We start from the raw sequence: 13,443 nt of genomic DNA on the forward strand, positions 1-13,443 counted from the left end.
GTCACATTTAATAGCTGGATTTTAAAAGTCTAAAAACTGCAGTACAACTGCAGAATAAAATAAGTCTTCAACTGCTGACTACAGTAAATCAATGCTGCTGCATAAAACTGACCAAAATGTGAACCGAAACAGTTCAGTGACTAACTTGAAGATATTTTCAGCAGACTTTTTTTTATGTAGCATTGTCTCCCTGAGGGCAGCATGCTGTAGGAAAAAAAGGAGGCCTTCTCCCCGTACCTTACCTTACCTTAGAGGCCATGAATCACCTGGCTTTATACGGAGCTGGAGAGAGTGCATGTGAAATCTGTGGCTTTCTGCTGAGGGCTAGACAGGATGTCTGGAGAGCGCTCAAGGCTAAAGTTAAACTATCTGCTGATTAATATCTGAAGCTGAAGGTAAGCTGGCTGCTTGATGAAATGTCTGATTTTCCATTACACACGTGTCAAAAAATATTGCGCAATACACGCTGTTACCAGCACCAATGAGAGAGCGAGGTAATTTATTTTAATAGCTACTAAGTAATTATATCTTATCAATTAATTAGCTCCTCGGTTATTTTTATTTACTAGTGCATGCCCATGCTACAGTAATGTTTGGTTTGTTTATGAGCTGAAATGATGATTGTTATAAGGCATAGGTGCACAAATACAAAAATTGAAATTCACAGTTAAATTTACTTGTTTTTCAAATACATAAGAAGAGGTGGGCGTGAAATGATGTCGTTCCTGGTACAATAGCTCTGATTTGTTTGGTAACTCAGAACTGAAATAATTTTATATAAGCATGAAAGATGAAAATTGTTTCTCCTGATGATTTTGTAGTTCTATTTAGAAAGTAGGATATCATCCAGCACACACACCAAACTCATTAGAAAGCACTTCCACTGGTGTCAGTTTACAGTCAAATGAGTGTTGGGTGCGAATACAGCCAGTGCCACACCAATTACAGAATTAAACTGGAGGTGTAATATCACATATGTCATGTTAAACCCCAACCCCAATCTTCTGCCACTAGATGGCGCCTGTGTCTAAGCCACCTTTGTCTTCTCCTGTGTTCTTCCTCCTGTGTCAAACGCTGATTGGTATCTTTACAGAACAACAAATATGTGCCGTTTTCACTCTGTATCATTTGAGTGTTGGTCACAGATATAGCTTCCTGTTATAAATCTGTAAAGATTCCATAACCAGACGTAATCATTTAGTAGCTTTGTGAAGCTTATTGGGAGACATTTTGTCGTCCTCAGTATCAGTTAGGTACTGATTTATAGAGAGTCATAACCAGTGCCTTTTATTGCATTAAGGTGGCACTGTGAGGGACCTTTAGGCTCCCGTCTCATCAAAGTCGCTGCATAGTTACTTAATCGCACAACTTGTGTAAGTCTTGTGCTGCACATTCAGTCCTCAAGGGCTCACAGTGCTATTAAGCATTTGTTATCACAAGCCCTTTCCCCCTTATTTTAAATGGACATCAGGCTGAACACACTGAAGATAATTTATTTCATTTAAGCTTTTTCTTCTTTTCCTTAAACAGAGGCACAGTGTCATACAATGCTGCATATCACAATACACTCAATCTTTTGTTTGCAGCTTCGAAATAATGTCAGACACTTCCAGTTCCTCGTCACAGACAGGCAATGAAGCTGATCTACAGACAGTGTTTGCACACTAGCAATAAAATGAAAAAAACAAAACAAAACTCTTCTCCCCAGGGGGAGTGAGATAAGCATATATTTTGTCTCAGGTTGTTGGTTTGTTTTCGGGTTTTTTAGGCTTAGTTACCGTTTGCATCTGCCAGAGATTAGTTGTAGGGAGCTATAAAGTAATATACACCTGGTGAAGAGTAAGCTGGAGGTAAAAGATATAAACGTTAAGGGAACAAAGCCTGAAGGTCCAAGCAATCATAAATGATTCAACCGTTCATATGCTGGTGATCTGCAATCAGTGCACATTAACCACAGAGTTACTGATAAGATAGAGTTAATGGGAATGACTCACAGGCCTTCTAGTAAATTCAAAAATAGTACTACATGTTTGTTTGAAATTTAACATTTGTTTACCGAGCAATACAAATGAAACTCATCCTCAGTTAGAGTAGAAAAATTTTACAACAATCAGAAAACAAATAATTTACATTTAGTTTAACAGAAACAAGAATAAACCATTAGAGGGCAGTAGAGTTAGTCAGCCATGACTATTGAGTGATTCTCAGCCCTTCATCCCTGAGATGCTTTTATTCATTAACACCTAAAACAACACAGAGTAAGGTGTGTGGATTTAAGAAGTGACAGCACTAATGGACTTTGAGCACACATAATCAGGAAACAGAGCTTAAGTGGAATGAGGTAGCACACACTGTAATTCGAGGAATTTTAAAGTGTCTCCCATGCTGTGCTTTGTTGGTTTTATATAACAGATCGCTTGCTGGTGTATTGTATATTATTTTGTTTCCCTTCTTCACTGACAGAAGACAGCATCCTGAATTTTAAAACAGACATGCTCTCTTCCCCTTCTCCCCACTCTTGTGTAAACTCGAAAGTACAAAAGACACTCATGACGTTTTTACAATTCCTTTAGTTGGAGATTGGCTTTGAACAGATTAATCATTAATTAAATAGATTACAAGCGTGTGCTGCAGCTCATTTTATCGTGTTGTGGTTAATATGTGTTGCAAATGAAACCACACATTTACACAACGCTTACTGCGTGAGAGTGGTCTCTACAGGTGGATGCAAACCTGCAGCTCCTGTCGTGAGCTGTTTAAAAGTTTCTGTTAAGACGAGGAAGAAAACTCATGGGGACAATGGGTAGCATGCAAATATGAATATACACAACTTTAACATGTTTTACAGTAAGTGCAATATGTGTTCATATATTACAGTGCGATCTACCAGGACGAGTTAATGAAAAGCACAGTACTTCATAAAAATATATTTTACATCAAAGGCTAAACATTGTAATATAGTTTACAAGTGCATGATTGTGTTTTAGAGTGTTGAGGGCTAGTGAGTGGTGTGTTATATTTGTATAAATTAGAGAGTCAGAGAGCACTTGAAATCAGCTGACTCTTAGCCAAAATAGCCATGACAGAACACGCACACACACAGAAGGATGATGGCGTTGGCATTGACCACGTTCCTCCACAGAGGCACCTCTGAGGTGTCTGTCAGCTTCTTCTTCAGCTCTTCCTCCTCTTCTTTAGTCAGCTTGGGGGCTTTCTTGGTTTCCAGGCCACAGAAGCTCATCACCGCCTTCTTACAGAAGCCAGGCTCATCATCCTCTGCAAAAGAAGAAACAAGAAAAATGAAAGTTTGCATGTATCTGTGCATGAATGCATATTTACTCTGTATGTATGCTGGGTACGAGAGCTCCTTACCGTCTGAGTCCTCACTGCTGGAATCTTGGTTATCAGCCCAATCATCCATCTCAAGGTCAACCCTCTCCTCCGTGCGGTTTCTCAGGCTCCAGCACAGTCGGTACAGCTAGTCAAACGACAAAGCACGTGGTCAGAAATAGATTATTTGTCATTTTATTTTGGGGTTTCTTCTTAATAGCTTACTAAATGTTGGTTCATGCAAAGACTTGACTAGATGGCTATGTGGTTGTAGAGACTGGTGATGACTCACTTTGTTATTACGAAATTACTATTCAGACTGCAGTACGTTTTTGCGCTGTAGAAACATCAAAGATGCTGCATAGATCACATGTTTAGTTTGTTTGCATTGAAGTAATAATATAGTCAATAAATATTAATATAATAAGATACAAAATGGGAATTTGCACATATCTTCTTACCATCAGCCAAACATACAATTTTTTTGTAATGCCTAAATGATGTCAACAACAATACTTTGTCCTCTGCAGTTAGGCGTGGCAGCTTGAGGAGATGTGAAGGCCACCAGTAAGGACTTAAGCAGTTTCTCATGTGTAGATGCTGCCGTTTAAATAGCTAGTTGCCTGTGGTTATTAGCTGCACTCCTCTTTTTACTCCTCAGTTGTTCTTATGTTGCCGTTGTACGGCATTAACCTTTGTCTGCTCTTTCTTGTAGTTTGTACTTTATCCTGGTTGTACATTCTTCTTTCATGCCTTTTCTTTCCTCTTACCCCTGAGCTGCTGACTGCCACTCCCTGATCTTGGTTCTGCTGTCCTATTAAAAAGGGAGTTCTTCCTCCACATCATTGCCAAGTCCTCACTCATCTGATCATTGGGGTTCTCAATTTAAGAGTGTGTCTTCTTCTTTCAGCTGCTCCCTTTAAGGGGTTAATGCAAAGTTCTGTAATCGTTTTGAGTGAGTAAACGCACTGACACAAAAGATTTACAGAACATAAATGTTCTGTAAAACATTTGTTGTAACATGTAAGTGCCTAGAATTAGACAATTAGCCTTCTTGCTCTTATACAAGCTTCTTGGTGTTTGTTACAGCCCATTAAGAATAGTTACTGTTTTTACTGGTGTTTTTAGTAGCAATGACGTGTGTATGTGTAAGAATATGACGGCTTAATTTTTATTCTCACAGATTTATTCTCACTATAATAATAGTAAACTCGAAGCAAACCAAAATGTGTCACTGCAAACCAAGTGACTGCTTATTGGCTGATCTATTGCTGCCTAAAGTGCTGTGGGCAGGTGAGCTTTGGCAACAATCATCAAAAACTTGATAGTTATGTTGGAGTAAATGCTCTCCCCTAATTTACATAATAATAATAATAATAATTTATCACTTACATGTTTGTCATCGATAGGTTTGGTCATGAGAGACACTGCCAGAATGATGACGCAGGAGATGACAAACAGGAGGATCCCAAAGTAAAGGTAGTGAACGCCACATATGATAGTGGGACAGTTACTGGGGGAAGCACAGCTACCTGTCCCATAAACAAACTCAGCAATCATCCTCGTCAAGCCAATAACCAGTCCAATTACCAGTCCAAAAAAGGCCCCCTGGAGAAAGAAAGAAAAAGAACAAAGGTCAGTCTAAATCAAGTAAAGTGAGTGATATTACCACAATATTGTATTTAAGGGAATGATTTTGGATAGATCCTTCTTGCTGTACATTTGATCACGTTAACACCACTCTTTGCTGCACAAAAATTAGGAAGCTATCACCATGACATGCTCCTACTAACACTTGCAACACTTTTGGACTAAAATAGAACCAGGCAGAAAATTACTGACCTAAAACTGATTCTCCCCAAAATGCTGGTATTCTTAAGGTCTGCACACACCAGAAGTGACAATTGGATGACCTCAGAACTCAGTAATTTAGTTGTGAATGAGCATCAAAGTTTGGCCTCACAAGCTTTCTGACTTTCAGGTTTTTAAGCAGGAAATTTCAGAAATGATACACAAGGATAACTGGCTTGTGTGTAGAGCGGCTCTGACAAAAAGCACTCTAAAGGCTTTCCTTTATTTCCAGTCCATATACTAAGCTAACATAAGCTAACCAGCTCTTGGCTCCAGCTTATTTCCTGTACAGACATGAGATTTGTACCAATCATCTCATTTAACCCACAGCAAGAATGGAAACAAATGTTATTTTTCAATAAATCTCAGAGGTATAGAGAGGTAGAGAAAAATAATGTCAGTGCACAAAACCACACTGAAAATCTGATTTAAAAAAGAAAAAAAAAAGAACATTGAATTAAAGGAGGCAACTCACAGTCTCATTGACACGTTTGCAGAAGATGGCAAGCAAGAAGACAGCTGCGACAGGTGGAGTTAGGAAGCTGGTGATGGACTGGATGTAGTCGAAGAGCTGACCACTTTGGGCTGCTTGCACCACAGGAATCCATGCTATGCTCACACCAATCAGGACCAAGATAAAAACTCTAGACATTTTAAACAAATCCAATCAGTATTCAACAATTTAGACGATGATTATATCAGACACAGCGACGAAAATGTGTTTTACCTGCCAGCAATCATAAGTTCCTTCTCACTAGCAGAGCGACGGATCTTAGTGTAGATGTCCATGGTGAAGAGAGTACTGGCACTGTTGAAGATAGAGGTAAGGGAGCTCATCAAAGAGGCCAGCATCACAGACAGCATAAGACCTCGCAAGCCTGAAATAGAGTAACAGATCAAGAAAAGGAAAGATAAGCAAAGAAGCCTGGAGTTATTATTAACAGCTCCTAAGACAAAGGTCACCAACCATCAGGCATGAGTTCGACGACCAGTTTCGGATAAGCGATGTTGCTGCAGCCCACCGCGGTCCCACAGTATTTTTCACATTCAGCTGGATCCACACATGCTATCACATCTAGATTAAAGGCAAGAAAATCCACAGTGCGTGAGGTCAGCACTGAATAATTTTGTGTAATTAATTTGTAATTAATTTGTGTAATTAACCAATAAGCTTGCTACATAAATTACATGTAACACACATGTAACCACACTCACCTGTGTACAGGATCCTGCTAATCATCCCGGGGAAAACCATGAGGAACATGGGCAGCAGCTTCAGGTAACCACATAGGATACAACCTGCTTTAACGTGAGAGAGACTCTTGGCAGAGAGGCAGCGCTGCACAATCACCTACAATTAGGAAACAATTGGAGTACAGTTCAGTGGTCATAAGCAACTAAATACATTTACTCAGGTATCACAATTTTACGCACATTTACTGTACTTTTAAACGTGGTGATAGTTGTTATTTCTAGTTCATTGAGATTCGATGCAAAATATACTTGTAGAATAGTAATGTCTTTTACATTCAAACTAAGATTTCACAAATCATATGATATGTTTCCAAATTATAAAGTATAGTTTATACATGTAGAGGAACATCTATGAACGTTCAAGAGCATAAGCTTCAACAAGACTCATTTTTAGAAAATAATATGTAGAATATGTGGTCATGGAAAATACTTTGGGTACTAGAAGCTTTTATCTGCTTTCTAGACTTGTCCAGTCACATTGGAGCAGGCTTTGTGCGCATGGTGTTAAATAAAAGCTTATAATTTCGATATCATCAACTATCATGAAAACATGGGTTTTTATGGGCTTGTTTAATTTATCTGTATCCACACAGGATACACCTTTCAGACACACAAAACATAAACCAATTTCTCCAGCATTTATTATGCATTGCTATTTACTTGTTTAATTTGTATTGCCAGGGATGTTACAGAGTGCACTGTGATGTTCTTTACCTTTTGAAATTTAACTTATCAGCTTTATAAATACTGAAGCTGTTGGAGTGCTCACCTTAAAGATGCTAAAAGTTTAATTTAAGATCCAACCACTTTGGGTCACCAGTGTATTGTTCTTTTTCTCTTGAAGTCATTGGCTCTCTATTGATGCATGTTGCTTCCTGTTTGGAAGCAGTTTGCTTGCATATATTCCAGGATCCTGTTGTCTGGCTAACACTCTTATGTATAAAACAACAGTAGTATAATCACTAAATCCAGACATAAATTAAGAACCCTTTTCTCAAAAAAAAATACAGTATTGATTCAAAAAGTCCAAAACACCAGGAAACAGATCCAGAGATCCCAACAGACAGTTAACTTGGGTCCGCTGCAGGTACTGCAGTGTAGTGGTTCTTGCATTTGTGCAACATCTCCAAAATCAGAAAAATATGGTCTCAGAGTGATGTTAGTGATGCTTATTACTTCTAGGTGGTATTATTATCAGCTTGTCCTAAAAGCCCCCTGATAAGCCTTCAGCTGACCTGCTTGCGTTGCCAATAGTTAGTTTACTCATTGTTGCTTGAGAATACTGAATTTCATTGACTTGTTACAATGTCTGGTTGCCACGTTGCCAGTCTCTTCTGTGTGTACACCTGTTCATAGCCCTGCATTAATTGACCGCAAAGCCTATACAAGTGGCTGACACTATATTTTTACATTTGCACTTATGAGCTGGTGTGGGAAAAAAAAACAACTAAATTTGGAACGATCATGGCTTTTATTTGAACTTGAAACACGAATTGTCAGAGCTATGAAAATTAAAAACACAACATATGTTGTTCGTGTTAGGATTGTGAGCAAACTAGATACAATTGCACTCTATTTGGTTTAGCAGATGTATTATCCTTATGCTAATTGATATACCCTATTTACATGGCATATTACTACCATGCAGACCTATCATAGTTGTTGATGTCTGCATTTGCGCAACGTGTATGAACATTTCTAGAAAGCTGAACGTCAGGCTGTAGTAATACAGTACTGTAAATCAAGCTTAAATCAACAGCCTGGCCAATTGATTCTGAGCATAAGGGGGACTTGGCTGAATGATAGACTGGGTGGGTAAGTGGTTGTCATGGATTTCAAACCACTTTCAGTCTTTGTGGTTGAACTCAAAATGTTTGCTGAGTAAACCAAAGAAGCAAATCATCTTCTTCTGTAATGGAAAATAGATATACCATAATGTTTTGTTCGTGTGTGCTCTATGTCACATGAATTGGTGTCAGGCTCTCGCTGAGATCCAGCGTCTAAACTAAAAGCATAGTTATCCTCTCACTGCAGACTGTTTTTTGAATATTGTTTTTTTTTTAAAACCTGTATGAACGGGCATGAATGTGCATGAACATGCATGTGAGTAAATCAGTTGGCTGAGTCAGTGTTTATGACCACCCATTTGTTGTGAATGATTGCTAAAAACTATTGACGTGCCCAGCTTGATCCAAGACTCCATCTGCATTTTCAACACCTTGAACATGAATTTCTTCCAAATTATCTCTCCGCATAGAAATTGAGTCTAGTATGAATATGTGAACACACCGAGGCAATCAGTTGAACGTGTCTCAGTTTTTCACTACAGACTGGTTGCTAAAAACTGCAGTTGAGCTGCCCAGTGCTCATTTCTTTGCTCACCTGATCAGTACACCAGTACCAGGTAGCCTGAATGGTGAGTCCAAACACGAGACCAGGCCATGGGAGGTCTCCTGTAACTGCATTTCTGAAGATATGGAAGGAGTCTGGCCGGGGCTCATAGCAGTTTGCACTGATGTTACCCGTGACTGAGGGGATAGCTTGCATGTAGAGTTTCTCAAAGTTTACATAGCCTCCCACCTCATGGAAAGCTAAGGAAAATCATATGGAAATTAGACTTTTTAAAAAAAAACAAACAAAAAAAAACAACCTTTCAAACAGATATGTGATATATGATAAGTGTCATATTACCAAAGCCCATGAGAATGAATGATCCAATAACCATGATGATGGTCTGTAAAGTGTCTGTGTAGATCACTGCTGCCAGTCCACCTGAGATAAAATAGGATTATTGATGTTATGTCAATGTTATAAATCTGTAAACATTTTCACCTAAAATTGACATTTTATCACAACTAACAGACTACACTTGTTTGAAAGAACAAAAATCAACTCATCATATCATTATGTAACTACTCATTCTGTAAGACTTGTAATTGTGGATGTGTTGTTACAAAACAGCAACAGAAGGCCAATTCAGGCTTATCATAGTCCATGGGCAATTAACCACAGCAACTCAGCAAAGATAAACCAGCAATGAGGAAAGAAAGAGATTGTGTGTATGTGGCGTGTGTCTACATCACCACATATGGGCTTGGGAAGACTTTACCCCGGTCATAATATAATTTTTGTAGATAACACTTCTTGGGTAGTTTTCTGAGGAAAATGTCAATCTATAAGTTCCATAGAAAAGGAAGTGTATTTCTGCCGTGTACAAACCTGTGACAGTGTACAGTGCCGTAATCGCTAGAAGTGCAATAACAGCGACGTAGATGTTCAACCCAAGCGCCTGCTGGATGAAAATTGCACCCGAGAACATGTCTGCCTATATGGGGAAGGGTAAAAAATGCAGGATTTTATTCAAGATCATCCACAAATGGAACAGTGTGTTCTGCATCTCTTGGAGGGACTCACTGAGATTTTGGTGAAGACATACAAGAAGAGGGAGAGAACAGAGAGATAAATGCGAATGCGCTGTCCTCCGAACCTCTTCTTCAAGTACTCAGGCATGGTGACGATCTAAATACATCGACAAGAGATGAGATTTTACTCATTACTCACACTGTAGATAAACACAGTGATTATGAATGCCCATTTGGATAGAGGAATTAATACATATAGGGAGCTTTCAGGCCAGTGTGTAGCAGTAGTATTCTGTTTACCCCAGCTTTAATGTAGATGGGCACAAAGAGCCATCCCAGAATGACAACCACAACAAGAGCCTGAAAAACACAAACATAGAAGAAATAATCAGATATCCTTTATCATTTCATCCTCTTCAGGCCGTAGCTCAGTTGACCTGACAAAGATAACTGATAGAGTATCAGGGACAAGAACTACATGAGAAGTGATATAACTGACTCAAGAACAGTTACTCACATTCCATTCAAATCCACCAATGGCTATTCCTGCAGCTGCGCCAGTACCAGCGATTCCTACAAAGTGGCCACTGCCAATATTGCTGGCAAACAGCGATGCTCCGATCTGTGGAGAGCACAGTTAAATCTGTCAGTAGCTCCTTTTAAAATTCAATCAGAATCCATCATGGTTTTTTTTTGAAAGGTCATATACTCAGCATACTAAATAAGTACTAAATGGTTTTACACACTTGATTGCTCTAATAAAAATATGACAATTCATAAAAATCTTCTATTATGACACCCTTAATCACATTACATTCCATCTATTAGAACTAAGCAATAAGAATTTATTACTTCAGATGGATTAGAAAGTAAAGGAGCCTTCCAAGGAAAGATACTCACCGGCCACCAAACCATACTCCTCCCTGCAAGGAAGAAGCCACCTACAGTGGATCGGTTGGTGCGGATCATAGCCTGTAATAGAACAATTTTTGAAAATGATTAAATCTGTACAAAATAGCAACACTCTGATAATCTGTTTATAAGCATCACATACAATATATGGACAAAAGTATCAGGCCACACCGCTTAAGTTTTCAGTTCCATTGCCACAGGTGTATGAAATCAAGCACCACTTGAATACCACTGTTGCAACTAGTCCCTTAAGTGTCTTCCCTCCTAGGTATTACATTTACCAACAACTCAGCAACAAAATAACAGACCATGTAAAGTTACAGAGCTTGGGTTACAGTTTGAGTCCTGATGAATGTCCCTCCTGTGGCACTAACATCAGAGTAAACTGGGCGCTTCATAGGATGTATTTCCATGGCCTGCCAGCTCCTGTAGGTGTGATGGCTACGTGGCTCATTAATTTTGTTCATATGGTATAATTCTTATGTTTAAAATTGTGGGTGATTTCACACAACTTAAAGATATCACAGTAAAAGATAGATAAACATTATGAAATGCGAAATATGTGTCTGCGATCTTCTGTGGAAAGCTATTGTGTACCAGGTTGCTGAGAAAAATGATTGTGTCAATTGTGCAAAATGATTATTAGTAAAGAATGACACCTTTGTTATTTAGTAAGTTGCCTCTCAAATTAACATAAAAAGAAATGCTATTTTTTTCTTTGGCAATGTAATTCATTATTACTATTAACAGAAAATTTAATAACTCAAAACAACTTAAAGCTATAAAAATGTTAGGGAGCTGCAGAGACAGGGGATTTAACGAATGATCAGGTGAAGGATTGTAAAACTTACCACTACTCCGACCCCCAGGACAACCAGAAAGTAGACCACAATAACGGAGATATCTGCCGCATTTTTAAGGGCCACCGTGTTGCCTGTGTTGTTTTCTGCATTTCTCTTTATGTAGGAAAATCCATAATACGAATAATCTTGTGACATTTTGGCTGTGATGGACAACGGCAGTGTTGCTCGAGCTGCCCCTGTTTGTCTGAAGCATTTACACAAAGCGATTACCTTTATAACCTTTGGTGTGTGTGTGTGTGTGTGTGTGTGTGTGTCTCTGTGTGTGTGTTGGAGAGATAGTGTGTCAAAGAAGGAGGCATAGATGTAAAGGAGGGTAATAAAGAGTGGATTTAATCATTGATCATGATTTAATCATCTAAATCATTAAAACACATACTAGTTGGAAGTGGATGCATGAACAGATTGGCATGTAAATCTTACGGTTTCACAAATGTTGGTTTAAAAATGAATGTGTTAAAATATGTAACTGTTTAGCAAATAATATTATTAATTATAAACCTACAAGGAAATACCTCAAGTGAAGATACTTGAGATACAAAAACCTAACAGGTAGTATTTGTATCGCAGTGGGTTATAGCTCAAATTTAATAAAGTATAATCCAGTTTAGGTTGCTGCAAGTGTGTACATGACAGCTCTGTTAAACTATAACCATTTGCTGTGTCACTGATAAACTGATTGTGACAGCTTTGTTGATAAGTAAAACAAGAATAGCCGTCAAACACTGCCACTGAAAACTTGTCTCACTCATGTCAAGGAAACAAGGAAATATTTTTTTCTCACTTACTGCAAGTCTATGACAACTAATACGCACAGGAAATAATATTGATAAAATATGTTTTATTTCCCCTTTCTAGGTTATTTATTAGTCTCACTGCTGTTTGAGGAGGTCTGTAACAGACTGAAAAATACATGAGAACCAATGTCAGAATTAAAAATGTTACCTGTGATGTTCAGCCAAACCAAACAGCAACACCAAAACAACAAAGGAAACACATCAGAGGGTGATATGTATGATTTTTATGTATGTATGTTAAAGTCAATGGGTGGATACAGTTGATGTTGTGAAACTTTGCATGTTAATATCATTTGGATAAGACAGTCTTTGTTATTCTAGCAGTTGGGAAATTCACAATATTACAGTATCAGAGTGGACAGAGCAGGAATAAATAGATGCAGCACAAGCAAACAATATTATGAGGTGACTAAAGATGCAAGTACTATCAGCTGCCACTAGGTGTCCCTACAGTAACAGCTTTATGAGCCAGATGTCACTGAGCTCTGACAGGTGAAGAACAGGTTGTGTTAAAGTTTCTTTCCTTATGCTTTGTTTCCAGTTACTTTGCTTGACACCTGATAAACAAACTACATGATAGTGTTCAAGGCTCTGTTCTCACGTGTAATGCTCCCAGCTTGCTCTTAGCTTGTAGTAATTATTTGGTTGTGAAGACACAGGTGTGGTGTAGGTGTGGTTCCCAAAAAGCAACACCCTGCATTCCATGATCGTATGATTCACCAAACTCAGCGACCTTTTTTATGGCATCAGCATAATAAAGTTATTATTGTAGTTACTCATACAAGGTTTTTATGTCCTGGTGACCACTGCAATGAAAGCTAAATGGAATAATGGTTCAGAATACACAAACAAGAGCCCAAAGATGATCACAAATCATAGTGCTGGATTGTTCTTTACAAGTAAAGGCTAACCTGCAGCTTCATTCACAAAATATTTCAAATTTACCATTAAGATAAAGAAGAAAATTCATACTTAGCCCAAATGATCTTCAGACATTTTAGAACGATAAATAGCATACAAATGTGTAAATATTTATGCACTTCTTCAACATTTTTAAGTCTAATATGTATTAATATA

At 38.3% G+C, this 13,443-nt stretch overlaps 1 protein-coding gene across 1 annotated transcript; it reads right to left on the reverse strand.

Annotated features, from left to right (window-relative positions):
• Positions 1–3,001: 3,001 nt before the first annotated feature.
• On the reverse strand, positions 3,002–11,733 carry LOC102788716 (sodium/glucose cotransporter 1-like). The gene is made up of 15 exons (XM_087844467.1): positions 11,561–11,733; positions 10,698–10,769; positions 10,315–10,419; positions 10,098–10,157; positions 9,850–9,954; positions 9,655–9,760; positions 9,127–9,207; positions 8,818–9,026; positions 6,397–6,532; positions 6,149–6,256; positions 5,909–6,059; positions 5,657–5,825; positions 4,723–4,938; positions 3,373–3,478; positions 3,002–3,276 (listed from the first exon to the last, which is right to left on the reverse strand). Exons 1-15 carry the CDS (start codon positions 11,705–11,707, stop codon positions 3,065–3,067), a joined length of 1,983 nt encoding a protein of 660 aa, XP_087700593.1. The 5' UTR covers positions 11,708–11,733; the 3' UTR covers positions 3,002–3,064.
• Positions 11,734–13,443: the final 1,710 nt, after the last annotated feature.

Source organism: Neolamprologus brichardi, chromosome 7 (genome assembly GCF_056152115.1).
Source record: "Neolamprologus brichardi isolate AB-2024 chromosome 7, ASM5615211v1, whole genome shotgun sequence".
Lineage (NCBI taxonomy): Eukaryota > Metazoa > Chordata > Actinopteri > Cichliformes > Cichlidae > Neolamprologus > Neolamprologus brichardi.